Source organism: Verruconis gallopava (genome assembly GCF_000836295.1).
Source record: "Verruconis gallopava strain CBS 43764 unplaced genomic scaffold supercont1.3, whole genome shotgun sequence".
NCBI classification, from domain to species: domain Eukaryota; kingdom Fungi; phylum Ascomycota; class Dothideomycetes; order Venturiales; family Sympoventuriaceae; genus Verruconis; species Verruconis gallopava.
Genome location: NW_015622139.1, coordinates 725,803 through 753,676, shown reverse-complemented (window position 1 = coordinate 753,676; position 27,874 = coordinate 725,803). Strand labels below are relative to the sequence as shown.

The 27,874-nt window shown below is 53.3% G+C and overlaps 11 protein-coding genes across 12 annotated transcripts; 4 read left to right on the top strand and 7 right to left on the bottom strand.

The window, feature by feature from the left end:
• Positions 1-1,583: 1,583 nt before the first annotated feature.
• PV09_01211 (uncharacterized protein) lies at positions 1,584-3,516 on the bottom strand (the record flags this gene model as incomplete). Its single annotated transcript, XM_016354067.1, has 4 exons — positions 1,584-1,625; positions 1,684-2,611; positions 2,668-3,092; positions 3,202-3,516. The coding sequence occupies 4 exons, from the start codon at positions 3,514-3,516 to the stop codon at positions 1,584-1,586; spliced, it is 1,710 nt and encodes a 569-aa protein (XP_016218162.1).
• Positions 3,517-3,567: 51 nt separating this feature from the next.
• Positions 3,568-6,329, bottom strand: PV09_01210 (N2,N2-dimethylguanosine tRNA methyltransferase). Its single transcript, XM_016354066.1, has one exon. The coding sequence runs from the start codon at positions 6,249-6,251 to the stop codon at positions 3,837-3,839; it is 2,415 nt and encodes an 804-aa protein (XP_016218161.1). The 5' UTR covers positions 6,252-6,329; the 3' UTR covers positions 3,568-3,836.
• Positions 6,330-7,543: 1,214 nt separating this feature from the next.
• On the top strand, positions 7,544-7,843 carry PV09_01209 (uncharacterized protein; the record flags this gene model as incomplete). The annotated part of the gene is made up of 1 exon (XM_016354065.1): positions 7,544-7,843. The coding sequence occupies one exon, from the start codon at positions 7,544-7,546 to the stop codon at positions 7,841-7,843; it is 300 nt and encodes a 99-aa protein (XP_016218160.1).
• A 901-nt stretch (positions 7,844-8,744) lies between these two features.
• PV09_01208 (uncharacterized protein) lies at positions 8,745-11,421 on the top strand. Its single transcript, XM_016354064.1, has one exon. It carries the CDS (start codon positions 8,858-8,860, stop codon positions 11,168-11,170), a length of 2,313 nt encoding a protein of 770 aa, XP_016218159.1. The 5' UTR covers positions 8,745-8,857; the 3' UTR covers positions 11,171-11,421.
• PV09_01207 (uncharacterized protein) lies at positions 11,393-12,673 on the bottom strand. The gene is made up of 2 exons (XM_016354063.1): positions 12,152-12,673; positions 11,393-12,098 (listed from the first exon to the last, which is right to left on the bottom strand). Exons 1-2 carry the CDS (start codon positions 12,387-12,389, stop codon positions 11,428-11,430), a joined length of 909 nt encoding a protein of 302 aa, XP_016218158.1. The 5' UTR covers positions 12,390-12,673; the 3' UTR covers positions 11,393-11,427.
• A 286-nt stretch (positions 12,674-12,959) lies between these two features.
• On the bottom strand, positions 12,960-15,179 carry PV09_01206 (uncharacterized protein). Its single transcript, XM_016354062.1, has 3 exons — positions 14,036-15,179; positions 13,393-13,978; positions 12,960-13,341 (listed from the first exon to the last, which is right to left on the bottom strand). The coding sequence occupies exons 1-3, from the start codon at positions 14,734-14,736 to the stop codon at positions 13,069-13,071; spliced, it is 1,560 nt and encodes a 519-aa protein (XP_016218157.1). The 5' UTR covers positions 14,737-15,179; the 3' UTR covers positions 12,960-13,068.
• A 549-nt stretch (positions 15,180-15,728) lies between these two features.
• PV09_01204 lies at positions 15,729-18,439 on the bottom strand. 2 transcript variants are annotated; one of them, XM_016354060.1, is made up of 3 exons: positions 18,032-18,439; positions 17,224-17,482; positions 15,729-17,089 (listed from the first exon to the last, which is right to left on the bottom strand). In XM_016354060.1, exons 1-3 carry the CDS (start codon positions 18,206-18,208, stop codon positions 16,677-16,679), a joined length of 849 nt encoding a protein of 282 aa, XP_016218155.1. In that variant the 5' UTR covers positions 18,209-18,439; the 3' UTR covers positions 15,729-16,676. The 2 variants fall into 2 exon arrangements, with proteins under 2 accessions (XP_016218155.1, XP_016218154.1); XM_016354059.1 differs by having other exon boundaries at positions 17,224-18,032.
• PV09_01205 (uncharacterized protein) lies at positions 17,561-18,406 on the top strand. The gene has a single exon (XM_016354061.1). It carries the CDS (start codon positions 17,939-17,941, stop codon positions 18,293-18,295), a length of 357 nt encoding a protein of 118 aa, XP_016218156.1. The 5' UTR covers positions 17,561-17,938; the 3' UTR covers positions 18,296-18,406.
• A 253-nt stretch (positions 18,440-18,692) lies between the features above and the next one.
• Positions 18,693-21,067, top strand: PV09_01203 (uncharacterized protein). The gene has a single exon (XM_016354058.1). The coding sequence runs from the start codon at positions 19,027-19,029 to the stop codon at positions 20,818-20,820; it is 1,794 nt and encodes a 597-aa protein (XP_016218153.1). The 5' UTR covers positions 18,693-19,026; the 3' UTR covers positions 20,821-21,067.
• Positions 21,068-24,471: 3,404 nt separating this feature from the next.
• On the bottom strand, positions 24,472-25,814 carry PV09_01202 (uncharacterized protein). Its single transcript, XM_016354057.1, has one exon. It carries the CDS (start codon positions 25,525-25,527, stop codon positions 24,784-24,786), a length of 744 nt encoding a protein of 247 aa, XP_016218152.1. The 5' UTR covers positions 25,528-25,814; the 3' UTR covers positions 24,472-24,783.
• A 54-nt stretch (positions 25,815-25,868) lies between these two features.
• PV09_01201 (uncharacterized protein) lies at positions 25,869-26,243 on the bottom strand (the record flags this gene model as incomplete). Its single annotated transcript, XM_016354056.1, has 1 exon — positions 25,869-26,243. One exon carries the CDS (start codon positions 26,241-26,243, stop codon positions 25,869-25,871), a length of 375 nt encoding a protein of 124 aa, XP_016218151.1.
• Positions 26,244-27,874: the final 1,631 nt, after the last annotated feature.

The following is a 27,874-nucleotide window of genomic DNA, read 5'->3' as shown; positions in this document are numbered from 1 at the left end:
GAGGAGGGAAAAGGCAGACGGCATGGGATGGGACGCGAGCGACGGGATGGTTGGGTGGAGTCGTGGACGGGCAGAGCAGTGCTGCACAGTCGCTGAGCCGGGCAGACGAGCGCCGACTCCAGCTGCTCTCCCCGTCTGTCCTTCGCAGTCTTCGCCCCACGCGAGGAGATCAGCGTAGCATCGGCTGCGCGGTGGAGAGGTTTTGTTTCTGCCTGATCTTCGTTGTTTGGAAACAAAATTTCCTCTCTCCATCGCTCGCACAAAACACATACACGCAGTTCCACTTGCAATTTGCGCGCAAACACCGGATCGCTCTGACCACATTGGTACTGGCCATGCGGGTGGCTCACAACGTACTACAGGTCACCGTGTCGGTTCTCCCTGATCCGCCAGTCAGCGCCGGCGAGTGCAGACTACAAAAGCCAATCGGTTTCATCATGCCCATATCTTCGCGGGGAGAAGACCAGACGCTTGCCGCGTGCGGATGAGAATCGTGACCTGAGAATTGATTCCAACATCCGGCCCGTCATTTTGAATCTCGTCTGCCCGCCGTATTTCTGCTTTGACATCGAGATGACCCTGCAACAGTCCAAGCACCCGGCCCAGCCGTATGAAGAAGGAAGATTTGACCTTGACCAGTCTGCACAGGCGGCTTGCATGAACCTCCCGGCGTTCTGCTCGCTGCTTGCATCGTCTTGGCCAAGCACACGACAGCCTAGATCAGGTCGAGTTCCACGTGAAAGATCACGCATCGCGCAATACTTATCGCATTTCCTTCATTGCAACGACCGTACACTGTCTTTTTTCGTCTCGTATTGCCCTGAAGAAGGGCGAATGCTAATTTCTAAAGATGGACCTGAACGTTTCCAACAGTGGAGTCTAATGTAGTCACGTGAATCGGCCGCATGTCACCATCTAAGTTATGCGCTGAAGTCATGGCCTATACACATCGCTGGTGTCGCACGTACGTGGCAAACAACAGCGCAGCAACCATGTCTAGATCCTTCTGGTACGGCGGCTAATGCATGCTGAGCTTACATCCGTTAACAGCGTGCTTCTAAGCTGCAAAGCCGGTGGATTCACGTGCTCGTCTTGGAACAACCTAACTCGCGTTCCACTACCTCCGGATCACACACGCCGAATCACGATCATTCTGACGGAGGTTGTGCTGCAGCACGGCTAGGACTCGCAGAAAGTAGTGAGCCAAATGGCGCTTGGAATATACATGTCGTTGAATGTGCCGAACACAGTGGATTCGGCGAGACCATTGAAGAGCTCAACCTGTCGTCGAGCGAAAGGACGAATGAACCCATAGCGTGAGTGTACAACAAGTGTTCCTCTCTAAGGACGAATGAGAGAAGAATGAAAACAAAAGAATCGGAGGGGGAAAAGATCACCTGTTCCATTTTGGACATTATGAAAACGGCCGCTTTTGTTCTTGATTTTGCATCTTCTCCTAACTCCCTCCCAAGAACCAGCTATAAGCAAAACCCCTTTTCAAGCCACCGGATGCCCTCTTCTTCCGTCGATCCTGTACCACCATCTGGCTCGTCAATCGCAATTCAGACTTCTCTCAATTCGCTTTAGACCTCATTTTCCTCGAGCTCTCGGTAGCGTTCCAGTGCCTGCGAGAGATATTCAGGTTCGGCCCCCAGAATGCGCGCCTGTCTCTTCTGCACTTACTTTGCGTGGTGTCAGCGGCTGATAGAATCTCACGCCGTTTACCCGGCAGCTTTCAAATAAACCGTCGTATTCGATCTCAGCACCTCCCAAGAACGGACACCGAAAGCGTGGGATCGGCCACGATAGTAGTTTGGGCTTTGAAATTTTAAAAGTGTCGTTCCGGATTTCCTCGTACGGCGTCTGAACCTCGGGATGCTGGAAAAAGTCGTAGACGGCCTTGTTTGACTCATGGAGTGCCGTGACGCTGCAACGACAGTATGTCTGCCAGAAATCTCGTAGGTCTCTCAGCATTCTCGCGAGCGTTCCAGTATCAAGGCATGCAAGCGCATATCGCGCAGCTGCAATGAATTGATGAGCGTTTGTGGCTTGTTCATACATGAACCGAATGTCTTCTCTGCACACAGTGGATTTGGAAACAATGTCGTTCTTGGCTATGTCCATGCCGTAAAACGCAGTGCAAAGCTTGCGAATCTTCTCGAACATCTGCCAACGTACAGCGCTGGTGCTTTGGAAGTAGCGTATTGTGTGATTGGACCATGCATTCTTCAATGACTGCCTCGCGGCGTCCACCCTCTTTTCAAAAGTTCTCGCAGCTCCGGCCCCCTCGATTAAAACTTTGTCCTTTGTAACAACAAATTTAGTATCACTTGAGTGGAGACTTCCTGAGCCATAGCGTAAGACTACAGTCTCGTGTTGGACAATTGGCTCGAAATCCACGATGACTAGCACACCTTGAACTGCTCTAACGACGGCAAATATTTCTTCTGGGTACGACCAGTCGGGCATTCCGCCATCGCCCCAGGAGAGTTCATTGCTGTCAAAAGAGTATTTGACTCGGCATGACCTTGTTTGCTCGGGATTGGTGACAGTGTGTTGACCCTCAACGACATTCCGGGAAAACGGTGAAGTAGTTGATCCTGCGTGCGGTCTGGGAAATATCATCAGCAAATCCTGCCATATCGGGGAGATAAACTTCGTAATCACCGCTGAACACAATAAAGCATTCTCTGAAACCCCTCCAGGAATTCATAGAACGCACAATCATCCATCAAAGCGTAACCAAGCTTGATGTTGATCTCGAAGTGCCGAAAGCGGTACACGCTTGACTTTGCCAGTGACGAGGTATCTATTGGCAAGAAATCTAAGAATCGGGTCGAGTAAAGCGTCCCAGCCGAGACGCCTCTAGGCCAAGCTGTTGGAAACTGGATGACGCATGTTCTCTTCGCAGACCCAAAGAAGAGGCTTGCGACTTCGTTCGAAATCTGTTTGTTGACGCGAAGCAACGCCGCCGTGCTAGACAGTCCATTGCCGGTGTTGTGAAACGAAATGTCCCCTTCGGGGATGAGCAAGTCAAAGATCATGAGACGCAATTCGGTCGGCAGCTTCATGATGTGACATGTCAGCTGTACCTGGAAGATAAATCAGCACAGGAAAAAAAGGATCGGTGCTTTGTTGGTCCGAAAGCGTCAAGTGTCTTTCAGTTTGTCCCGAATCCAAAAAAAAGGCTTCTTCGTTTACCTCTTCATGGTCTTCACATAACTGGTTCTCTGGCGGCTTACATATCACAAGGCGGTTGCAGCGCTCGCCACACTCCGCAGTTGCTTCGCAGTACCCGCGGTAGATATGTTGTTCTCTATGAACGCCGCATACAGGCAAGTATCCGTCGGCAATGAGAGCTTCAGCAGCGGCACGGTTGACCTTGTAACGACATCGCTGTCCAGATTTCTGGAGACCATTACACCTGGTCTTACGGATCTCGTCGTCATTGTGGAGTTGGCATCCTATGTGACCGTTGTCAGTCTTAGACGTTCTCTTGACTCGCTTTCGTGACATTGTTGTGGTGCAGAGTGACATGTGACGAATGAAGAGCAAAACATAGACGGTTGACATTGAAGGCTGAAGTTGAGAAGAGTTACACAAATCACGTGTTACTATAGCGTCAACTGTTTTATTTGCTCATATATGGTCTGGCGCCAGCTTTCTTGCCTGTGAATGGGAGATTGTCATTTTGCCCGCCACTCCTTCATTCGGAATTGCCTTATGTATCCGAACATCCACATCAGGGCCTGACTCTCGACCGGCAGAATTGTGTACTACTAAATAGATGTTGCCCGGACGAAGGTCATCTAGATGGTCCGAATGGTCCTGTATACCTACTTTGCTCTTGCCATCGGACCCCAATTTGCTCGGGGATTGAGCTGATACCGTACCATCCTCTTACTCTTCACTGGCTCTCTCCCCAACTTCTCGTCGAACACAATCTTCCGTCCGCGGGAAGCCGAGATAACGTCCTTCGAATCTGAGTCACGAGGAGCTGCCTCTTTGTTCACAATGGCACCCACAACAGATGAATCATTTTCCGACTCCGACCTTTCTTTCTCCGCATCGAGACTGGCCTTCTCCCTTTCTTCGCCTCGTTTCATGATCTGATATCCTGCCATGCCTTCTTTTAAAGCCCCTTCTCGAATCGGTTTCAACTTCGTCCATGCAATCATAATATCCCAAATGGCTTCCCAGGGAGCATCTGTCTTGATCGTGCCAGGAAGCGCGTGGCTTCTTACGGCTTGATAGCCAAGGCTTTTGAGTGCCCCCCGAAACTCTGCATCCGATGGCGCTTGGCAGTGCAGCACACGGGACAAAGCGGAGGGGACAACGTAGAAGGGATGCCGATCAACGACTGAGGTGTTAAGAGATTCGAAAAGATGCTTCTGAGAGTCTAGAGTGTCCTGTGCTTGTGCATTGTCTTTGCCATTGGAACTTTCTTCGTCCTGTCCTCTCTTTTCGGATCTCTGTTGTTTTGGTACTTCATTTGGCACCGTCAGCTTAGCCAGCTCCTGAATAGCGAGCTCCTCCTGAGCCACGCTCAACATGCCTTCGATCCGCGGTAATGTCTTGTACACGTCCGCATCCAAATTCGGTATCATATCCAATATTTTTTGGATAAAACTTGGGTTATGCAGTGGGCCACCCCACATAGGTCCTACAATATGCATTTTGCTCCCACAGCACTCGCACAGTCGATCTGACGTCGGGCCCTGCGCAACAGTATACTTGTAGTATACTGCACCTTTCTTTCCCTGCTGCTCCGTGCTGCGCATTATGAATTGAGGGGTCCATGAGCCGCAGCCGTGGTCGCAAGCGTAGACAAGCATGGTTTTGCTGGCAAGGAACTTTACATCTGCGGGAGATTTTTTTACTCTGACGAAAACGCGGGCATAGTAATCTATGGATAGGGAGACAAGAGGCTCGATGGCTATTCCGTATTTTGCAGCAGTAGCGGCGATGGAGTGCAGTATCAGGCGCAAGCCCGCTTCATGGCAGTAATCGCCTCTTGCAGGAATGCCTCCGTAAAGGGCGAATGCCTTTTCGGCGTAGCCCACGGAGTTGAAGACACCAGTATCTGTGCAAGTTACGCAGAGCATTCCATTGTCGCTTACAGCCTGCACTGCCGCATCCAGGAAAGGCACCGCAGTGCCATATGGATCAAGGTCAATAACGTGATATTTTGAGCCCGGTCCGCCCACACCTTCTTGGGCGACGAAGCTGTACATATGAGCATTTGCATTGCCAACTGATGTTTTGATCTTCTTCTCAAGCCGGTTATGTTTTACGTTCAGTTTGATCGCTTCCACTGCGTGTCTAGAGATATCGTTGGCTGTGGTCAGGGTGTTGAAGGGCAGTTCCTTTGCGTATCTGAGTGCTCTCAGACCTGTTGCCGACAAGGCATCAAGTATGCGAAATTGTGTCCGAGTATCCTGATCCTCAACAGGCGCTTGAGAAACATCCGTCGACCCATCGGCCGTCTTCTTCTCCACGCCTTCCGTCTCACGAGAGGTTGAGAAAGCCATATTTTCCGCCATTGAGCTTTCGACTGCTAGCAAATCATCGTCATTGATACCTCCGTCCTCAAACTCCGCAGCCTCTGATGTCAGTTTCTGCTTCTTTCTCTCAACGTCTCCTTGTGAATTATCGTCCAACTTCCGTTTAGTCGACTCTGCCGTTTGCGCTGATTTCATGCTCAGAGACTCTTCTGTATTCTCCACCACGGCGTCTGCACTAGAAACCGCATTGTCCCCAGCAGTTGTGTCGTTCTCCTTTTTTCCATCCTTGCTAGATTGACCACCTCGCTTCCCTCTTCTCTTTTTGCTCTTCCACGCCTGCCTAACGAGAAGGTCCTCTCCGAATGCACGAATGGCCAGTACGGTAAGATCTCTGTTATATTGTTGTATGGGATTATAAAAGACAGACTGGGACGGCTCATTGGCGTGAGTCTTTGGGTCTAGCAGACGTGGCGTGTCTGGCGGGATCAAGATGTATGCCAGACCTTCTTGGACCGTAGTGTACGTCTTGTCCCCATGTTGGACAGTCTGCCCATCTGCTGGTGGAGCCGTGATATCTACGGGCGCCGCATTTGTCACCGGGGCTGACTCAGGTTCCGTCTTTGGCTTCGCCGTTGCCATCATTGTGTATCTAGGTCGAGATCGGTTCTCGAAGCTGCGGAGCTTAGGAAGGCTTAGTGGTCGCGCATTGTGGATTGTTGTTTGAAAAATCTGGTGAAATCTCCGCATACAGTTCTCATGCTACCAAATAGTTCGTCAGAAACGTATAGAGTTAGAATGTAGGGAGTGAATTGATGTGATACGAAATTTGCGCTGCGTCTAGAAATTTGGTCGCACTGAGATCGGGTCCCTGCCTGCGGAGCTCGATGCATGACTCGCACAAGGCTGAGGTACCCGTCCAAATCAGCCTTTCGACCTTCGCGGCAGGAGAGGACCCGCCATTATGAACAGACAAGTGAAGATAACTGATAGACTTATCTGAAAGCATATTGTAATTCTGAGATCGGTGTTTACGTTTACACGCCGACTCTCATTCGTCCTGCATTTGTCTGAATTCGTCCTCACGGGACGTCATCTTGGCTCGGAAATCTGACCGGATAAAATCTTGCACAAATCTCAGATATGCAAATTTGCATTGATCTCTCCAGTGGAAGCCTGATGTCTATTTTGAGGATGCGGAAACGGCCATGTGTTCGGGAGAGGAGGTCTTGCTGACGAATGGCTGTTGTGTATGACAGCGTTGCGTTAAGAATTGCTAGGAATACTGCTGGTGCTGCAATCAGCATTTCCATGTGAACAAGACTAGTACAACGTGTCTCCCATATTTTCGCTGTTTCAATTCTTGCAACTATCACTGAGAGTCATATCTATCGCCACCTCATGGTCTCCATTGATTAGGTCCGAGCTATCCGTTCTGTAATTGTAGCAGTTTTTGTGTGTGCAACAAGCGGTATAGGCCAATATACGATTCTTCAATTCGCCAAAGCAGTTCCTAAGCCACGACTTTGCGTCAGAGGACACGCGCCAGCAGCAGGCAAGCGGATTCAGACAGAATATGAAAAGATAAACCCAGAAGGGAGATTTATATTTACACAAGGGAACATTAGCAAGATCAGGAACAACGAGTTGTGAAGAAATCATGACCAAATAGAAGGCCATCAATGCTTTGCTCCTATCTCAAGGAAGCTTGGATGCAACAGATAGATTTGTGCTGACTCGCTCCTGATGAATATGAGCGATGCACGTTGTTGGGTTAGCTAAGAGAGAAAGTGACGGAAGAGCGTCTGCCTCTGTTCACGGCTTTGACTACATACTCGCGAAACCGAGTTATTGACCAGCTTCTCCCCCTTCTCCAGGATGCAAAGAACCTAAGTCGAACGGTCGCAGTTCTCTCAGATGTACATACCAAAGCACTTGGCAACGACGACTTTGATATGGTCGGAGTCCCAGTGGCCAAGCACATGGCCATAGTGCCACACTCGTCACTGTCGCCATGGAAACATTCTCGCTTCAAGCAAAAAATGTCGCATTTTATCCACTCCTTCCCTGGTTTGGTGCGTTCGGACATAGACAGGGGCATGAGAGGTTCTGTCACTATGACTGTCGCCAAAGTCGCGTACAGGACTTTGGTCAGGATGATTGGGATCCTGGAGCAAGAGTCTAACGAGAGACATATCTTCTCGGCTAACAACGGTAGATATCCTCAGAGAGAGAATGGGTCATTTGCTGGCACAGGTCTAAGTGCTGCCAAAGGATCCGACGGCGCCGTGGGCTCTGGGTGTTATGCTGTGGATGAGCACGGCGAGAGCCGAGGGCACTGACCGGAAAGATTCTTGCTGGATACAGAGATGACAGCACTCGTGACAGAATTCGAAAGCACCACGACGTTAACGTCTCCAGGATCATTCAACCTGGGTCCGCCTGATAGCTGGGCAGAGGTAGCTCAAGGTCAAGGCCGTCCCTTCTCTCTGACTACGTGAATGGCCGAAGGAGCACTTGCCCTTGTAATGCGATAAAGGATTTGAATTTAACCAAAAGAAGTCTGCAGTCAGGTTGATGTGAATACAGGCCGTCCTCTGATTCAGTCTGACAGGTTTCGGTCACGAGTCTGAGGCGACAGCGTGGCACAGACGAATATGGTCGACCATTGATGGCGAGCCAGACGAGCCTACGCTCACATCACCAGCTTTGTAGCTCATTTGTCTGGCGGCGAAACCACGAGAGCACTTTAATGCGGCTGCGACATTGTATGGACTGTGGACACCATCAGCACATTGCGGAGTGCTCGATCGTGGTGTGTAATTAAGTGGGCGGCGTCAGGATTTGAACGTGGATGCTTCCCGTGTTGCGCGCCGCCAAAACCGGCTTAGTCATGCGGGCTCTGGCAGGCAACCACGGCAGAGCCCAAGCGCTTTGACTCAAATTCTCATGCCCCGCTAAGGTCAATTACTCCTTCGACCAAAGCAAAGAATTTCCGTCAGCTTTCTGCGTCTCAATTCTCGGCCGGCACCACCGAGAACCTCAAGCCGCCACCGCCAATCATTGTCCACTCCTTTTGAATGGGCGAGGCTGGACGTAAACACGAACGTGAGATTCAGCGTCTGGAGAGTTAAACGATATTGCAGTTGGCGGCGAGCTTTGGAGGGGGCTTGGACAATTTTGACTTCTGCGCACACTTTTCACCGTTCGCCAAACATCACTTCACCCTCAATTGCCGTCCTATTCCTTTATCATTTCGTCGACCATACGCGCACGCTCGCAGCCTCGTCGAGTGGAGAACATATTCAGTACATATTCTTGGTCCTTCTTCGCCCTACCCTCAATGATTCTCTAGCATGGCGCCACCAGTACCCCGCGGAGGCGGACGAAAACGAAGGCTACCCAGCATTCGAAATCCTAGTCGCTCTCCGAGCGTCGCTGCCTCACCAGCACCTCAATTGCCTACGCAGCCGGAGTCGCGGCCACTAAAGACCGGTGCTCCATTACTCAGTGATCGCTACTCCTGTCCACAGTGTCCCCCCGATGAGCAGGACATCCAACTTTCCGACGATGGAGGCTACGTCGTGTGCGTGAACTGCGGTACTGAAATCTCCAACAATCCTCAGCTGCAGAACGAAGTTGCCTTTGGCGAAAACGCACAAGGTGCCGCTATCGTGCAGGGAACCACGATTCAAGAGGGCCAACGACGTCCGCACGTCCAAGGTCTAGGCTATCGGGGCGCTCAAGGTCCAGATGCTGAGGAGAGACTTCGCGTGGCCACTCTGACGGGCCAGGAAGAGATCAGGCGTCTCAACTTCCATCTTAATTTGTCACCCGCTACTGTCGACCGAGCCGTGAACTTGTACAATCTCGCCAAGATCCACGCCTTCCAACGTCCCGTTTCAGAAAATGCCGCCATTTCTATTTACACGGCCTGCCGTGAGGTTCCTGGCAACACCGTGTTGCTCATTGATCTCGCAGAGATCATTTCCGTAAACGTATACGACTTAGGAGCAGCGTACAAGAAGTTTCTTGACCGCATCGACCTCACGGACAAGTACATGGGCTCAGACAAATTCCAGAGAATGGTTGAGCCCGAGCCGCTTATCAAGCGTTTCGCTTCGCGTCTGGAATTCGGAAAGGACACGAACAAAGTTGCCGCGGACGCAGCTTCCATATTAGCCCGCATGAACCGCGACTGGATGGTCACGGGACGTCAGCCGATGGGCCTCGTTGGCGCCTGCCTCATCATTGCCGCGCGCATGAATAACTATCGTCGCACCTTGCGTGAGGTTGTCTATGTCGTTCGCGCCGGCGAAATGACCATCTTGAAGCGCCTCAATGAGTTCTCAAATACCCCAGCAGCGCGATTGACCGTTGACCAGTTTCGTCAGCTGAGAGACAACGAGGCTCTAAACGCCACCCTGAAAGAGGCACTACCGCCATCCTTGTCCAAGCCGCCGCGCAAAAAACGAAAGATTCTGCGTGGACGTGATACAGATTCTCTTGAGCCGTCCTCGCGAACGTCTTCTGTGGCACCTTCCGATATTTCCGACGCCACAAACGGCGCCTCGGAAGCCGCACCTCGCCGCGACAAAGATGGCTTCGTGATCCCTAGTCTTCCGCCACGTGCACAACCTCACTCTGAGAATAGTGCCTCATCTCCGCCAACAAGCAGCATCGACGGTCATGAAGAGAATGATGAAGACGAGGAACTTCGACGCAAACCCGGCCGTCCCAAGAAGATCCCACTCCCAGAATTCAGCGTCACTGAGGAAGATCTACGTGCGGAAGAAGCCATTGAAAAGGACATAGCCGCAAACGTTAAGGCAATTGAGAATGACGAAGCTATTCAAGAGGAGCGAGGGCCCGGCTGGTTCCGTGCCAAAGCTTTGGCTGACGCTATACGCGAACAGGAGCGAAAAGCGTCAAAATGGAAACTCTCCGAACTCGAGATGTTGAATGAGACCATCGAAGAAGATGAGTTCGAGGACGATCCTGAAGTGAAGTTTTGTAAACTTACCGAGCGGGAGGTCCAAGTGAAGGAGCAAATTTGGGTTACTCACAATCACGATTGGCTTCGCGCACAGCAGGAGAGACTTCTCCAAGAACAGCTTAACGCCGCCAAAGGCAAAAAGAAGCGACAAGGTCCAAGGCGGAAGATGGCGCGTCGCGGCGATGGCAGTGTGCTTGGCGATTCACCCGTCAGTAGTGCTGCGGATGCAAGCTCGAAGATGATGGCGGCGCGTGCCAAGCGACACAAGTACTCCCGCCACGTCGATTATGCCAAACTGCAAGAGATTTATGGCGAGGACGACCAGTACAGTCGAGCCGGTTCGCCCTCCGAGCAGAGCGATTCTAGAGCAGGTTCCCGCTCAGCCGCTGGAACCCCAGCACCAGCAGACCATACAGCACGTGGTACATCGTTCTCTCCTGATGTCTCGAACGATGAAAGGAGTCCTTCAGCGCCACCGTCGGCGGTCACACGACCTCAAGATGAAGTTACTGAGAATGAGGATGAGGAGTATGAAGATGAGGACGAGGAGGGCCTCGTCGATACTGTGCCTGAATTCGGCGACGATGACGAAATCGAAGAAGACTATGAAGAGGAGGAGGAGGATGTACTGGACATAGCCCAACAATACGGCGTTGATATGGGTGACCGTTAGCTCGGTCAAAGTGGACATTTATATACTGCAGCTATTCCTAAAGCTTTCGATTGGATGGACGTCGAGAAACACGGGATTGACTTTATGCATAGCGACTGGGACATTGGTTTGCATTGGATGGCGAGAGAAGCGACTTTATGGATAACACTCGCGCTTCCTTCTGGATGCAGCGTGGATCTCCTTATCCACATCACTAAGTATATTGCGTGGCAAAGAATAATATGCATGTGACCACCAGAACATTCAATTATACTCTATCAAAGCTCCAAGTCATTGTTTCCGGTTTCGCTTGCACTGACAGCCTGAACCATGGCTTCTAACCAGCCCGCGAGACGAACACCTGCCGCCGTGATAGCCTTCTCAACAAGGGGCTTCGCACCCTCGTAGTACTCCTGGCTCAAGTCATGGCTTTCAAGCCAGTCAATCGGCTTCTTTAGGACGTACGAACATACTAATCGGTTCGTCTCACGCGCCCAGAGGAGCGAGCACTTCTCTGAATCTGTCAAGTCATGGCACTCATCCACAAGATGGACACCAACGGCAGCACCAAACAGCTTGTCAGCCCAAGACTTGGCGGCAGACTTCTCCTCAGCCTTGTCAGCCGAGCTCCTGAGTCCGACGATTTTGTGCGGGATGTATGTGTCCCACACGGAATGCAGGTTGACGCGCGAGCATGCGCGGCCGAAGCAGACATCCAGCTCGTTGCCACCGCGGTACGCGTCCTCGGTGTGCAACGGTTGGTGGATATCGCCGATGAAGTGCATGAGGTACATAAGTGCTTCCTTGCGCAAGTTGTCGGGCTGGCTGGTGTCGGTGAAGATAGCCGTCTGGTTCGCGATGGCGGTGATTATGCACCCATCCTCTGGATTGTCGCCGCAGTCGTCAGGATACTTTATTCCACACTGGCTTGGGGGACTGTCTCGACCATCTGTATTGCGTTCAGCACGTGGGGCAAAGCTGTTTGAGCGGAAGTCTATTTACCAATGTAGTGCCATGGTTTTGAGTACGGTCTTCTGTTCCTGATTGCGTCCGGCCATGTGGCAGCGTCTGCAAAGTCGAAGCCTTGATTGTTGGCGAGAAGGTCTTCCAGATATGACCTAGTATCGGAGCCTAGGAACTCGTATGCTAAATACGCGACTGTCTGATGACCCAATCCACCCCAGCCAAGAGCATGCTGGAGAAGCGCCGTAAGTAAGACAGTAAATCTAAGGAGGCGCATGGTGCTTAGGAAGGTGAGAATCCAGGAAGAGCGTGTGCGTTCGTGTTATATATCGTTCGTGCTGTCACAATCTTTCATTCATGGCGAGCATTTCAGCCTGAGCGCCAAACGACGAGCTGAGACCCTCTGTGACTCTTAGATCATGACCCAAAAAAGAAAGATTGCTCTACGGCGGTTCCAGCCACACCTAAACAAACGTCCAACTATCATCCATCCATCGCACACGGGCTGAATGCGTGCCAAACCAACACGAAACGAACCTTCCTTGGCGGACTGGGGAGATCGCCCAGTCCTGCGACCCTTCTCGGGGAACGGGCATGTTCCGCTCCGTCTTAGTTCTAGATCTCTTGGCCGTGATAACACATCCCAAAACACGACGTCCGCAGAGCCCCCAAGAATGGCAACTCCCGACGGCTGAACGAACATGTATCCATGGTAGCGAACTTGGTCTCCTGACCGCCTGGACTCCAGGATTTTTCTTTGTTTACATGAGCAATGCGGCCGGTTTGTTCAAGGTTTAACGCGGTGTGCGGAAAGGCGAGAGGCCTGAGATGCCTGAGAGGCCTGAAACGAAATGCAGACTCAATCGTTACGTGCTGGCTAAAGTCTGGCTAAATCGATAATGTATTCTCTACGGAAATTTTTACATGCTTTCAGCCATCCTCCATGGCCGTCAATATCACCTATTCGTTGGAGCAAACTTGCTCCTCGCCCGCAGTTTTGCGCCGTAGCGAATGAAGATAAATGGTACGGGAATTGCAGCTGCGGCTATTCCTCCCAGTATGCTGCAAGCTGGCCCGACTCCCAGGTTGCTGAACATCGGTCTGGCAGCCAAGGGCAGCCCAGCCGCCATGATGGATCTCAAGAACGTGTTTGCTGCCACGGCACTTGCCGCATACAAGGAGTAAGTGTCGACGAGAAAGTTAATGCACTGCTGGAATATGATGTTGAACTGGTGGTTCCGTCAGCCAAGGTCTTGAATTCTGTTGATGTGAATACTTACCCCGGCTCCGATGAAGCCAGCTGCTATCACCGACGGCACCCAGTTGATAGATGGTTTACTAGTCCAGCCAAAAAGAAACAGTCCGGTGGCGAAGATGATCGCACCGAATATCATCGGAGGGAGTCGAGCCTCCGGCACAGCTTTACCACCATTAGCTTCAACCGCGCGTCGATACCGAGGTAGATTTGCCAGATTCACAAACACTGCCGAAAGCACACCGACGAAAAGACCGATGAATGGCAGTGTAGACGTAACAAGTGGCCAACCTCGATCTTCGTTGTAGACTATGCTGAAGAATTCCAAGGTCATGTAGAGAAGAGCGAAGACGAAAGAAGCATACACGGCAATCGCTGTGACCATGGGTTCTGTCAACAACATTCGAATCGGACGTCCAAAATGCTTGATAACGATGGATTTGACGTCGATCTTCACATCTTCGTGTGGATGATAGTATCGCTGGTCACCCATTTGTTTCCTCAGGCGCTGGGCCCGTCGTTTGAGTAGATAAGGCTGGTAGACTTCCGGCAGGAAGAAGTAACAAAAGCCTGTAGAAGCAAAGGTAACGATGGCGAGAATGTATTCTGTCCTTTTGCAAACGGTCAGCTGTGCGTTTCACTCGATGATTTGGTTCAGCTTTTCTTACCATCTCCAGCCCATATGTGGGTTGACCACAATCGCTGCTCCGATCGTTGGTCCCAAGGTCGGACCGCCCACGACTGCCACTGCATACAATACAACCGCGGTGCCTCGCTGCTTCGGCACCCAGATGTCGCCCAACGCTGCGGACACGTTCGCGACGGCGGCCGAGCCGAACAGCCCGGAAAAGAATCTGCAGACAAATATAGTCGCTGCGTTCTGCGCCACGGCGCACGCAATACTGAAGAGGGCCAGGCCGCACAGCGCTGGCAACATGCTCCACTTGCGGCCCCAGATCTCCGACACGGGTGCCCAGATGCACGGCCCGAAAGCGAAGCCAAGCACGAAAAGAGAGATGGTCAAGACGGAGACCTCTCGACTTACGCCGAAATGCTGCGCAATGACACCATTTGCGGGCGCCGTGATGGAGGAGCCCAACGAGGCGGCGAGGGCGAGTAGGCCCAACTGGCCTGTGATGAACCACTTCTGCCAGTCTGGGAAGTTGTAAGGGTTCTCTGGGTCGTTTTCGTCCCATCCGACGAGAATGCGATCCGACGCGTCGGCCGGGTGCGACTTGCATTCTGCGAGTTGTTCATTTGGCATTCTATCGTGGTCGGTGCGAGTCTCTGGCTTGTCGGCCTCCTTCTCAAGATCCTTGGTCTCTGTGCTCGAGGCCACGGACCGCTCGTCTGACGTTGATGATGGCATAATTTGCAGTTTTTGCACCCAAGCTAAACGAAGGCAGGAAAAAATACGGGGGGAATCATGGTATCGAAGTGCCCAAGCTCTTTATATGTTGGGTCAAGATGTACATCGAAACTGGAGGGACATTGTGGAAAAAAAAAACTCCACTATGCAGCGGCGAAGACATGAGAAACGCGTGCTCCTGGTCGGATAGCGGCTACCGATGACGGCATTGAGCTCAAGTTCCAGGCTATCGTCGCATCATTCCATTCCCATTCGTCAGACGTGGAAAACGGCAAGGGACGGGTGCGGCTCCACAAAGCTTGATTATGGAAACGAGGAAGAAAAAAAACTGCCCTTCTGGGCAACAGGCGAGACAGTTTGACGGCTGCCGTGCAGCACGCGCTCGAATAGCAAACATTACGGAGAGATTGTACGCTGTTTTACTCGGCGACATTCTTGACCGTTCGTGCGCTACGTGCGTGTGCTCAAGCTTGCGAACTGCACGCAATGGGGCGAGCATGATGCATGGTGGAACCGTCGTCAGGTTGGATTCGCGCCTCGGATGCCGATAAGAAGCGAGCAGCAAGGCTGTCGATCATTCCCACCAATTGGGGCCGGCCTTCCAGGCCGGTAGCGGCTCGTCAGCCTGGCTTGACCGAATGTGGAGATGAGCACGGTTACAACGTCCGCTTCAATGGATCTCAAAGGATGACATACAGTCGTACTTCAGCTTGTGAATGCAAAGGAGTTTGATGGAAACTTGTGTTCAAAACAACTTAAAAATAAATAACCTCACATAGCCAAGTGGAGCAGATGATCGTTAAATGCAGACTCTAAACCGCGTGGCACCTAACCCTCAAAGAGAACAAAAAAAAGTTGACGATCAGTCCAGAGAGTTACCCGGCCATTGAAGGGAGATGTCTCGTCAGCGATTTTGTCTGAAACGTACAGCACCACTGTCGCTGGAAAAAACAAAGTATAAACACGACATGCTCAACGCACGTTGACAGTTTGTACCGCGCTCTGGAAACTCGGCATAAGGTATACAAGCATGTCGCTAGCTGAATTTCAAATTTGCAGCTCGGGTTCAAGGGCGAGCAATTATCTGATTATCTGCAGGATCTGTCCCGCATCTTTGACTTACAACCATACCCTTGCAATGCCTCTCTCCGGCAGCCCGTTCGCTTCTGAAACACGACTTGTTCCCATACGCACAGATTTCAAGTGTTGATCTGCATCGGTGCAAGACATCGTCACCATACTAGCCACTCAACCCGACATATAGACTTCCAAGCCATCTCGCGACGACATGGCCCGTCAGGGTTTTGTTCAGCCTCAAAGACAGCCTCATTGGATCTCGCATTGTCGTTGAAGGAGCACAGAGAAGGCAGAGCGGACTCTTTTGCGTCTAGACACAAGATTTCACCCGTCACTTCGCCGTCTTCTGTGCGTCAGGTCTAATCTCCCATATGTGCGTGAAGCCACGCCGCTGCGCCTTTGCCTGGTTTCATTCCCACCCACGCTCTTCTTCGCACACCAGCCGGATCCTGAATACCTAGCCATAAGAGAAAAATGATGATAGGTACCCGTTAGCCTGACGTGCAAAAAATGAGCATAGAAAGAAGGAGAGAAAGGAATGCAAGTTTTTTCCATTCGATGGACAGATAACCGATGGATACTCCACACAGTCATCACACTCCATCACAGATGTGAAAGGTGCTGATACTCCCCCCGCTCGAGAAATACAGCGCATATCGCGCCTGGTCGAAGCTGAGGACCGCAGATGGCATCTCAGATAGGCAATCGAATGCAACCGCATCGGCAACGCTGAATATGTGCCTGCTTGAGCTTACCGTCCTGACGGCGAAGTATTCAGACAAAATACGATGCAAACGGCCCGCTTCCGTTGTGTAGGTCGAACGTGAGGCCCCTGTTAAAACATGCGCTTATGCTCATTGTTCTCATACGTCAAACTCCTCTCCGATCGCAAATTCTCTCTCGTGTTCAACCTCTCCTCCTCCCAGATCGTCGCCTGCTTCGTAATCATCACCAACCACGTCGTCAGCCTCTCCGTCGTCAAAGTACTTCTCGCCGTTGTAGTCGTCCGCCTCGTCCTCGTCGTCTTCCCAATCCTCGTCCACCTCTTCCGGTTCTGCCTCGCCTTCTGCGTCGCTGTCATCAGCGTTTTCTTTGTCGGCGTTTTCATCATCACCATCCTCGTCTCCGTCGGAGAAGTCGTCGAGGTTGAAGGTTGGTTTCGCTGTTGCAGAGCCTCTGCCGTTTCCGCTGCCATCCTGAGCACCGTTCTCGGCGCGCGCCTTGCGCAAGGAAGGGTCGACAACGTCCCATAGTTCTTCGGGGAGAATTGCTTTCACTGCGACGCGAGCGCGTTATACGTTCAGCATGCGTTCTTTTGAAGCCTCGCCCAGATAGCAAAACGGAGAGGGGCGGATCAGATCATGAAAAGAGAAAAGTGAGGAAAAAGAAGGGATAAGGGGAAAAGCTTACGCCAGAGCTTGCCCGCGAACTTGGGCCTGACCCGCCACTTGCGCTCGTACTTTGTGCTATAGGTCTGCAGCGCGTTGAAAGCGTCGACAGCGGTTGCCCCGGGAGCGGCGACGCGCGCCTTTGCGACGCGCGCATTGCTGTCGACGACACGGCGTACAAAGAGCGGACCATCTCTGGCTCGCTTGCGCTCGGCCTTCCACGTCTCGATCACGGCATACTCACGCTGGGTCGGCAATGGCGTGACCGGGTAGTGCATGGGCTTCCAGGGCGTTAGCCAGCCGCGCTGGGGTGAATAAGAGGTAGGCTTGGGCTTGGGAGCTGGTGCAGAGGGATTACGCCTGAAAATGGTGTCGTTGGTGTTGGTGGCGGGGCGGGCACGAGGACGGCGCTGGTGCTGGTGCTGGCGCTGCGGAGCAGCCTTGGAAGATGAGGCAGACGGCTGTGCATTGTGCTTGGTTGTGCGGGAGTGCGGTGCAGAGGAGGAGGGGTGCTCGCACGCTTTGCGCTGCCGCTGTCGCCGCTGTCGCCGCTGGTCCAGCAGCAGCTGCTTCTCCTCGCGGGAGGCGAACTTCGCGTCGCTGGGCATGGTGCTTGCTGCGTGAGAAGGGTGACGGCGTCAAGACGCAGGGTGCGAGCGAAGTGTTGGGAACGAGTGCATAGAACAAGATGCAGTGAGTGCGGGCGGGTGGGGGTATTCCCGGGTCGCGACTATGCTATGGCGAGAATGGATAGCGGCGGCGGAGACAGCGGCGGCGGTGGTGATGGTAGCGTTGGTCGTGGTGTTGGTGGTAGTGTCGATCAGACTCACCGGGTAACGCTCGCGCGGTTTGTAGCTGATATGGGCCTGCAATCTCTCCTGGCGCTCACGAGCGGCGTAGGCCTCTTTGGCAGCAGCAGATCCTCCTCCATCCTTAATGGGTGGCAGGCGATCATCGAAGAGCTTCTTCTTGCCCCCACGCCCTGCGCCTCCAAAGCCGCCAGCCATGGTGCTGCTGGTGCCGGCGCTGGAGCTGGTCCTTGTTGTGCTGCTTGTCGCTGTACTGCGAGCAAATACGACTTGGACGAAGCGTGAGATGTAGTGACGACGTCTGCGGTGCTGAAGGAGATGTTTAAGCCATCTGGACGACACTGGAAGAGCGGCAGATGAATGGGATCTGGCGGTCTATTGTCTTGAGGTGATGAGTCGAACTTTTCTATCTTTTCTATTGTCTTCTCAACTTATTGCAGGCGAACAATTTTTTTTTTGCCTCTGGCGAGTGGGCCTGAGTGGCTCCGGGAGGGCGCCCAAGCTCCCAGGGACCGCGGCCCTGTGTCCGGCTTCCAGGCGCCCTCCGGCCCCTCCGTCTCTCTTCTTTGGCCCCTCTGGCCCCCCTCTGTCCCCCTCCATTCCCCCTTCGTTGCCCGCCGCTGGTTGGCGCTGCCCCTCCACAGCGGGGGCTCTTGCAGCCCCTACGTCAGGTCATCGTCGTGTGCCATCTGCCTGGTTGACGCCCAGTACCATCACGCAATCTTCGCTGAGAGGCCTGGCAGCTTCTTACGGAACGGCACCCGCTAACGACAACGCCCGCTGTCAAGGGGGACTCCGCCTAGGAACCGTCCTTCTGCTGATGCAATCGTGAGGTGTTCAGCCATATGCCCCTGTCTCAAAGATTCACCTCACCATCTTGTAGGATCCGAGTAGGCAGAAACACCACGTCGCTCGACCATGAGCACTAGCCGCCACCGGATCATATGAAACCTGGTCTTCCTAACTTCGCTGTCTCCGCTCACCTCGCTTCTCTCTCCCTTCTCCAGTAAGTCATTATGGACGAGCAGGCTGCACAGTTGCTGCGCCTTCGGCAACACCTGAAAGACGTCCACGACAACCCCTCTATCATCCTCGACGAGAAGCTGTTAGACCAAGCGAGATACTCGCTCATCCCTACGCTTACCAGCCAAGACAGGCAAGCTTTGATTTTACAGGTGTATCAGTTGCTCCCAAATCTCCAGCAGGATCCCGCTCCCACCGTCAGTCTTCTCTCGAAGCTCCTCGAACCTGTGTCTTTGTCAGACGTCCTTGCACTCGAGCCACCTGTCGACTTCATAGCAGGTCTTCAAGTTGCCACTACACCGTTCAATAACCTCACACTCTCCTTGCTGGAAAAGGCAGATGGAAGCACGGCACGCATCCTCGCGTCCGCCCACTCTCATCTCTTCATCGCCCTCGTCGAGCTGTGGCTAGGAACTCAAGATGAAGGTGTTGCCGACAAGGCAGGAAAAGTGTTGCTGGCCCTCCTCAAGGCTGATTTGCCAGACCCGGGAACTATAGGCAGAGATGGCTCTGTCTGGAAGCGCCTATTCCGTGACAGGGACGTGTATGAGCGCATATTTGCCATCACCGACACAAGAACAGGACGCGACGTGTCGCTCAACGCGAGCCGAAAGACGGTAGCGCAAGCGCGCCTGCTGGATTGGCTTCCGGCCGTGGCCGCTCTTGACTGGAATGCCGTCTCGCAGAGCTACCATCCGGACGTAGAAGCCGCATTTGGGCTGAAGGATACAGGCCATCAGAGCCTGTTGGACTACGCAATGTGTCACATGGTCGACTACAAACGTGACGTGCTCATGCACCGAACTCTCATGGCAGCGTACGAAGCCCTCCTTGCCATCAACCCCTCAAGTTCGCTCTCTGGCTCACCTGCGCTTGACTTTCTCTCCAAAAATGGCTTGCATTCTCGAACGCTAAAGTATTACATCGCGCCTGAGGATCCCGCTCACGACCCGCTCGATGTCTCTTTTTTGTACGGTCCGGCAGCAATATACACGGCGCGCTGGGCCGAGATGTACCCGTACGACCTCGAATCCCCAAGGAATGCAGAGCTCAAGCGAGCAGTTCTCAAGAAGGCAACAGCAGCCGTCAAAGTACCCGCAGCGCGATGGGCACATTCCCACTCCCCAGCAGAGGATCTGCATGTTTTGGCGTCAATCCCAAGAAGTACCCTGCTTGCTCTCGGCTCCTCGAACCCAGTTCTGGCCATACCGTCACGTGTTGCCAATGCGGACGCACTTCGCTGCTTAGCGACCATTTTCCATGGGCCTCGCGTCGACGATGGCTCCAACAGCAACGTCGTAACATTTCCGGCCCCCGCTCATCTGCCGACGGACGCCGAAGAGCTCAAAGCCGCACAGGCACTCTACAGCCAGTACCTGGCGCACAACCCGCGCCTTTGGACAGATGCTACTACACACGCCGACACGATTGCCCTAAAGGACCAAGCACTTGCCTCCATCCATCTACTCACCTCCGTGTTGTCAGCGCGCTGGGGCGGACTCGCCGCCGTCATGGATGATTCGTCACCTGCTAAAGCCGCAGTCGTGCCCTGGCTGTTAGGTCCGCCGAAGACCTTTTCCAATCTTGTCGGTGGCCGTGGCGACGCCGAGAATGCAGCTTACCAGATTGCCACGGCTCGCTTCGACGCCCTCAGGCTATTTGCCAGGTTGCTAGGCGATGCGGAAGGCTACGCGGACGTCAAAGCTGCCGTGGAACAGAGGATTAAGGAGGGACCTTGGGGTCAAGCTCCTGAGGCGGGTGGCAGAATCGCCACGATGGAGCTTTAGTGGACAAGATCACGAACATGCAAGGTAGATCAGGGTAATTAAAATCGACGGGGACGCAGTGAACGAAAAAAAAAGTACTTTTTAATGAACCAATTACGCAACGCACCATTTCAGAAGAGGGCATAATGTATTCATCATTCAATAAAAATTGAACCCTATCCGTAGGACGGACTTCTGCGGAAGGTAATTCTCTCCACGATGTACATAGAACGATTCATATATATGTATTCAGACGTCTATCCCTTGAGTGTGAAGCTGTATATTCCTTGTTCCGAAGCTACTCAGGCACGAAGTGAATGAAGCTTCCTGCCGAGATTTGTTTACAGCACGTGACTAAATTCAGGATAACGCAGCCCCGTGCAGGAGCAGCCTCGCGTCCATTCGTAAGTGGACGTAGGCTGACGCACTGGTAAAACTGCGCGCATGTACGCCATGAGCAAGCCGGCTGACCAGTCGAATTGGGGGAGCCTTGTGAGGGTTGGATCAAACTGTTTTTTTTTTTTTTTTTACCTTATTTTTTTTGGGGAGAGCGAGTGGCCCAAAGGGCGGACTTAAGCTCTTATCATGGCCTCTTGTTCTGGCAAAATGTGCAAGGGTCCGTACGAGCAGCGAGATTGTTCGTGTGGCCTGCAGATGCGCGCGAAGGGACAGGCATATCACCTTTGTTGTTCGTGCTGTTTTGACAGCTAACGCGCGGGTTCGAAGCGGAGGACGAAAGACCGCGTGTGTGTCGTTGCTGCTCCGTACGCTAAGGAGCCTAGAGGAGCGAGTAACCCTTAGGGGTTGTACCTGCTTTTGTCGCCCTTTTAGAAGAGTTTGATCTAGAGCCGCCAGTCCTGAGCTCTGTCGGTACGGCCGAGCGTAAACAGAGTCAACTACAGCACAGGCAGGTCGGCATGAGCGAAAAGTAGTGCGCACAGCTTCCTGTTTTCTCTAAGTGATGGAGAAGCAAAAAGCAAGGTATCCTCTGCCTCTCCAACCGTGTCGGAGCTGATCATCTCGAAGAGGTAAGCCAGGTTTGTCGAAACAGATGGATTTACATCCGTTGTGGAGAGGACGGTCGGACTTTTTTGCCTGACTTTGATGATACAACGCACAATTTTCGGGATGGCTCATGTTAAGTTATCCAAGAGGTGAAACTGATAAAGGATATGTTCCATAAGCTTATTTACTTCAGCCACATCGGGGGCTTATCAACATCGAATCAGCAAAGGCCCGGATCATTCTGGATGCAGTCATGCCGTGATTCGACACGTCTTTCCTCGAAGAGAGAAGACATGGGGTTGCGGATCTCATGCTGCTACATTAGAAGACAGCTAGTCGAATGTGCTCAAGTGTTTGATGGATCACGGGTGAGGCGTCTCTTTTGCAGAGTAACACTATGCTCAAGGTCACGTACAAGTTCTCATGTCCGTGTTCATAAGAGACAAACCGCCGTTAAAAGAGAATACGTAAAGATGCCCTGCGCAGAATGCGGGTTTAGAACGGGCCAACAGTGTGCAGAATGTTCACAAAAGTTACCCAGAATCCCGGGAGGTCTGTGTAAGCGGTATGCCTTTAACCTTTGGATGTCTTGCCTATTTGGTCTGGGAAATCCGGCGTGAGGGTAAAGAGCACTCGGCTCCCAACGTCTTACCAGATCTTCGTGCCTGTTGCTTAAAAGGTGATTCGACCCTGGCCCTCATCATCACGATCATTCTAGTCAGAACCTCTCGTCATATTCGGTCGTCACTAGCACCACAAAGGGTCCAGATCCAAACTCTCGAAATGTCAGCATGAGGGGGAGGAGTGCGAATCCAAGACACTGATTGGCCTCTGCATCGAATCTTCCGATCTTTTGACAAAGCCGAGATGTCATGGCAGAAACACGCACGGTGAGAGGCTGGTGAGAACTATCAGATGCTTCCAAAAAGGGGCATCGCTTTATCAAGGGCCCAGACGCTCGACGAAGCTGAGAAAGGCAGGATTGAAATCTCACCACGAATAAGGGTGGGGGGGTCCAAAGTATGTGAGATCCAGGCCCGATTGAGATTTCTAATGGAGAGATTTCTTGACCATGCGACGCCGCAAAACCACCAGTCTCCGTGCTACGCTGCCCGATTCTCCACGGGCTCTACTTTTAGACGGCGAAATGGCAGAAAACACGGGGGCTATTGGCCTTGTCGATTCATCATGTTCGCCGTCACCAGCCGCAGGAGACGCCGAAAGGACGTTCCCTCTCGCCCTTTCGCAGACGAAAAACTGAGGCCGGATTGCGGCACCCATAACTCTCCGCCAGCGTGACCATCCGCACGGAAAGCGCCCGCAGCGCCAGCGTGCCAGAAGCCCAGGCGCATCAGCGTGGTCCAACCAGCAACGCTTCCAAGTCGTCCCGCACCCAAAACACAAAAGCGCATCCGCACATCATCCGCGAGCTCGGTGGGCTAGAATATCGACGGGAGTCGAGGCTGCCGGCTGACGAAAGAGCAACATTGCGCTTCAAAGTGAAATGTCGGGCAAAATCCCCCAGTACGGCAAACCCCCTCGCTGCTATGTCTTCCAAATTTCGCCCCTGCCGTTCTCGCCAGTCCTCTTTGCTCCCAAAGGGTCTCTTGAAGGGACGGCGGATGACCGCAATTCACATGCTCGTGTGGGGACTTGGACGCGCTGGGCAAATGGGGTGTGCCGTTGGGGGGGGGGGGGGGGGCCAAGCAGCAGGAATAAAGCCTGTTTCGCAGCCGCCGTTTGAGCCATATTTCTGCTCACCGGAAGGGCGTGGAACGGGGTGGGGATGAACAAAAAGGCGTGAGGAGTGCGAGACGAGCAAAACTGCAAGTGTCCAAGTGACAGCTTGTCGGCCGTGGTTTGTCGTCTCTGCGGGCGAGACAGCGATGACTCCCCATTACATACGGCAGCGCGGCCTGCGGGTTCTCTCGCCCAGGCCGGGTCTTGAAATGCGCCGGTTCCGGGGCGTGCGCTGGCAGTTTTCGTCCGTCCGGCGCCGAGGCCTTGCTCGCTCTCTGGCGCGCGACGCCTGCTCGGGCTCAGCCTTATCCGCAGTCCTTGCCGAAACATGCATATTTCTTTGCGCTGGAAGGCTAAAAGTTGCCGAACCATCACGTTTTCCTCTCGATGCCTTGGCCGTACGCCTTGCCATTCGCTGGCTTTCGTCCGCCGAACGGCCGGCTACGTTCCTTTCTCGTTCCGTAGCGGAGACGGGTCAGTTGATGCCCTTTTTCCCGTATCGTCGTTCCTTGGTTGTGGCTCCCACGCAGACTTTGGGCCATCTCGATGGCGCCATTGCACGCGCTGTTTCTTTGCTTGCGTGCTGATTTAGACTGTGTCGGGTGTGATCTTCAGTGTTGGCCGTGTGTGACTCCAGGGTTGTCCTTGACGACAGATGATTTGATCCATGTGGAATGCTGCGAAATAAAACTCCGGCAACATGTTCTGGCCAATGAGGTGGACAATGGACGTTCGACGGTTCGACGGCCGCGTTTCGAAGGATGACACACGTGGATGTCCCTGCAATTGTCAGCAGGCGGCATGTCTTAGACAGATCAAGCTAAAGGTCATTTCAAGGCAAGGACGAGGCGAAACTCAAAGAAATGCACTTTGGAAAAGACAGTGATCGAAAAAAAAAAAAAAGAAGCGAAGATGGACAAGAACAGGTCTTGATCGAATGTTTTGATTCAGTTATCCTAGCAAATGTGGTTCCATCGCAACCGCCATGCCGAGTCTCAAACCTGCCAACGCTGTTGAGGGAGAGCTGCGACGAAGGCTGCGCGGCGGGGATAGCAACTTATTGTTTTCCCATCATCCTCCCAATGTGATCGATATAGTACATGCCGTCCGTAGTTGAGTTGGGTATACTCAAAAGAAAAAAAAAATCGCTTTCCCGCAGCAAACACCATGCTTTGCACAAGTCCCAAATCGCTAATAACGCTGTAAACAGCAAAGAGAACCAATGGCGAACGAGCGTGCTCAATAAGCAGCTATCAGCGGGGCATCCCTCCCTCGTATGTAGAATGTGTCATCGATCAGTGCATCTTCCGATATCGAAGCTTCCTGCTTCTCGTCGAACAGATCCATGTCGAAATTTGGCTGCGGCGGTGAGGCGGGAGGGCTGTCATCCTCTGAATCGGAGTCGTCAACGAGCTCTGGAGGGTTGGCGGAGTGGGATTGTGTTCGAACAAGCGCGAGCTCTGGCTCGTCCTCCTCTTCGTCGTAGTACTCCTCCTCCTCGTCGTCGTCCGGCTCTGCCGACGAGATGTTGACCGGTGCTTGCCGTATCGAGCGGATCTGGCTGAGCATGTGGAAGTCCTCCTCGTCAAATTCCGAGTCGGAGTCGCTGTCGTCTGCTTCCTCGTCGTCCTCGTAGTCGTCCTCTTCGACGATCGTGTCTGCCCATTGGACGTGCTTTGGCTCGTCCGCCTTCTGGGCCTTCTGCACGGTCTGATTGAACCATGCCTCCTGTTCTCGCTCGGCGTCCTGGAGGTCGAGCATGAGAGAGTCGAGAAGGTTGGCATGGCCAACAAGAAGCCTCAGGTTGTGATCCGGCCTGCAAGCCTCCCGGCCGAGCTTTGCACGAGCCGACGAGGCAATGTAGTACGTCTGGGTGAGCGACATCTTTTGCTTCTTCTGCGGTGGCGGTTGCGTGATGCTGGGGCGAACAATGCCTGTGGATATCGAATCGAAGCTTTCTTGAAACCGAAGTCTGGAAGGCATCTTGAAGGAGTCAAATATTGGTCTGGCTTGAGCTGTGACTCAAGGCAACAAAAAAAAATCTCAAGGCGTAAATATGACTAGTCGGGCTATGGCGCGATCCAATCAGCAGGGCGGATGGTCCAGGGGTGCGGTGCCTCGAGATGAACAGGCGGTCGGGACAAATGGGTGGAGAAGGCTGTTTATACAGACACCAATTGACGGCGAACTGCGGCTGCGGAATGGGCGTGTCGTGCTTTGATGATGGTTCGAATCGAAGCCGAGCCGTGGGCAGCCCGGCATGATATATCACTTGAGCATGATCACTCATTCTGGAGTTTACGGTAATACGGCTGCTCCGGGGCCTAGCGCGCACCCGGTGCAGGGGCGTGATCAGCCTTCACCGCCCTCAGGCCCTGCGCATGCAACTTTGGTCCGAAGGGCGGATTGCCAAGGGTCGGATGGTCAGGATGCTTACCGCCGAGTCGCTGTGCTCGCCGCGAGGACAAGTCGACGGAGCCGAAGCGTGAGTAATCGTGGCCGCAGCCCGTGGCCGTCGCTGATGGCATGACTCCAAGGCAGACACGTTTTGGCTGCACCGTTACACGAGTCGCTCCGTCGAGCGTCTGTCTGGCCCACCCGTTTGCCAGTCGCTTTGGGTCGCATTCCACGAGCTGCTGAGGCTTGGAACCCGTCACCCACCGCAACCGCGACGAGCCCAGCCGTTGCCCTGTTGGCATCTCGTTCGTCGACACCCCCCCAGCAAGCAGCGTCCAGCAGTGCAGTGTCGTAACGTGGGCCAATCGCTCGGCCAAAGCCGTGCAGCCCCCTCCCATCCGCATCGGCGTCGTCAACACGATTCGTCGGCTTTGCGTGGCTTTGTTTACGGAGTGCTTGTCTCCTCTCCTGTGCACCCAAGAGAAGCCGCCGTAAGGGGGAGGAGCAAGCGTCGTACAAGGCATCGTATTCTTTCTGCCTCCCAGCCCACGTCGATCCGCTCCCGCAGGTGGTCGCGGCAACGCGCGTATCGGTTGCGTGTAATTTGCGTCCGCCACCAGCAAGCGTTTGTGTGGCAGCCTGCCAAACGAACCTGACCTTGCGACGAAAGCTCAAGGCAGCCGAATTTCCAGGCCAGGCAAGAGACCTGAAGTGTCGCCGACATTGCTTCGTACAGAACCCGTGCTGCGTCGCTCCTCGTTTCCGTTCCTTTCTGCACACGGCTTTCAAATCATTGCCTGGACGGCCCGCGGCCCCGTCAGACGTCCCTGGGCACCGGATTACAGCAGCGCAGAGGAAGCGGTCCCGGTTTGGTGCTCTCGCCCAAAGGTGTCGCGCTGATCTGGATTCTGCCGTGGTCAGTCCGCACCCGGAGTTTAGTCATGACCGGCTCCCTGGACCTAACGAGATCGCCTCAGAGATCCGCCCGCATTGAGATCATTTCACCACGTACCAACAACGGCGTTATTGCCCTCTCTTCACGGACCAGCAATTTCGCACAGCTTGTGCTTTGCATGCCCGTGCAATGCGCGTCTCCTCAATCTGCCCGCACGGAGATCACAGCGGGCGTGATGCACTGCCGCCAAGTCCTGGATGTTTCTTTGACTGGTATGTTGTGCTCGTTTGGTGATGCACAAACGTCATGATTGTTAATCCATTTTCTGGCGTGCGTCGAGCCGTTTCGCAGCGAGCAAACGCCCATGTCGTTATCTCGCACACGTTGTCTTGGTCATCAGCCCTATCGCATACGCTTACGGCGCTGCTGATGCCCCTTGCCAATTCGCTCGATGGTTGGAAATCCGAGGATTACAAACAGCCAGCGTGTCGCATGCTAGGTCCCACGTCATCCCTCAAATCCCGCCCAATAGACACCCCGTTCTGCACTCGTCTCCCATACGCCCAAAGAAATGTTAAAATGCAAGGTGTTTCTAGCTTACTCCCAGCGCAAGTATGCTCTTGCGCATCGAGTCGCTCCACCGTGAACATGTCCGGGGCGCGTCGAAATCGCCTGAGTGCTGCCTTGTTCTTCGCACAGCAACTAACTCAATCAATCACTTTCGCTACGAAGCGACAGCACGGCATCGTCTAGCGTTGCGACCTTTGTTCCTTTCGCTCGCGCAATACCGCACATCGGGATTTCCGCAATTGCTCCTGTTTGCGATAGCCATCTTGTGCTTGCTAGCTGCAAAGAAAGTAGAACGACTCCTTCTGTCTTGGCCTTCCCGGAATCCTTCTATGCATACGGCATAAGCCAATAGGTTGCATTTCAAGGCCGCTGGAAATCAGCCGTGTGACTCCTCCCTTCTCTTCCCTGCGTCAGCCCAACACCGCTCGGTTCGCGAAGCGCTGAATATGCCTGGATCAGGAAAGTGTA

What these genes read in the sequence shown, in the direction of transcription:
- PV09_01204 (XM_016354059.1), bottom strand. Translation starts at nt 17,809, where the DNA reads ATGCCCAGCGACGCGAAGTTCGCCTCCCGCGAGGAGAAGCAGCTGCTG. An exon ending in GTTCGCGGGCAAGCTCTGGC is followed by an intron (nt 17,090 to 17,223) that starts GTAAGCTTTTCC and finishes CTCGCGTCGCAG; the next exon opens with TGAAAGCAATTCTCCCCGAA.
- PV09_01207 (XM_016354063.1), bottom strand. Translation starts at nt 12,389, where the DNA reads ATGCGCCTCCTTAGATTTACTGTCTTACTTACGGCGCTTCTCCAGCAT. An exon ending in AAAACCATGGCACTACATTG is followed by an intron (nt 12,099 to 12,151) that starts GTAAATAGACTT and finishes AACGCAATACAG; the next exon opens with ATGGTCGAGACAGTCCCCCA.
- PV09_01206 (XM_016354062.1), bottom strand. Translation starts at nt 14,736, where the DNA reads ATGCCATCATCAACGTCAGACGAGCGGTCCGTGGCCTCGAGCACAGAG. An exon ending in CCACATATGGGCTGGAGATG is followed by an intron (nt 13,979 to 14,035) that starts GTAAGAAAAGCT and finishes CGTTTGCAAAAG; the next exon opens with GACAGAATACATTCTCGCCA. An exon ending in CTGGCTTCATCGGAGCCGGG is followed by an intron (nt 13,342 to 13,392) that starts GTAAGTATTCAC and finishes CGGAACCACCAG; the next exon opens with TTCAACATCATATTCCAGCA.
- PV09_01205 (XM_016354061.1), top strand. Translation starts at nt 17,939, where the DNA reads ATGGCGAGAATGGATAGCGGCGGCGGAGACAGCGGCGGCGGTGGTGAT.
- PV09_01208 (XM_016354064.1), top strand. Translation starts at nt 8,858, where the DNA reads ATGGCGCCACCAGTACCCCGCGGAGGCGGACGAAAACGAAGGCTACCC.
- PV09_01203 (XM_016354058.1), top strand. Translation starts at nt 19,027, where the DNA reads ATGGACGAGCAGGCTGCACAGTTGCTGCGCCTTCGGCAACACCTGAAA.
- PV09_01202 (XM_016354057.1), bottom strand. Translation starts at nt 25,527, where the DNA reads ATGCCTTCCAGACTTCGGTTTCAAGAAAGCTTCGATTCGATATCCACA.
- PV09_01210 (XM_016354066.1), bottom strand. Translation starts at nt 6,251, where the DNA reads ATGCGGAGATTTCACCAGATTTTTCAAACAACAATCCACAATGCGCGA.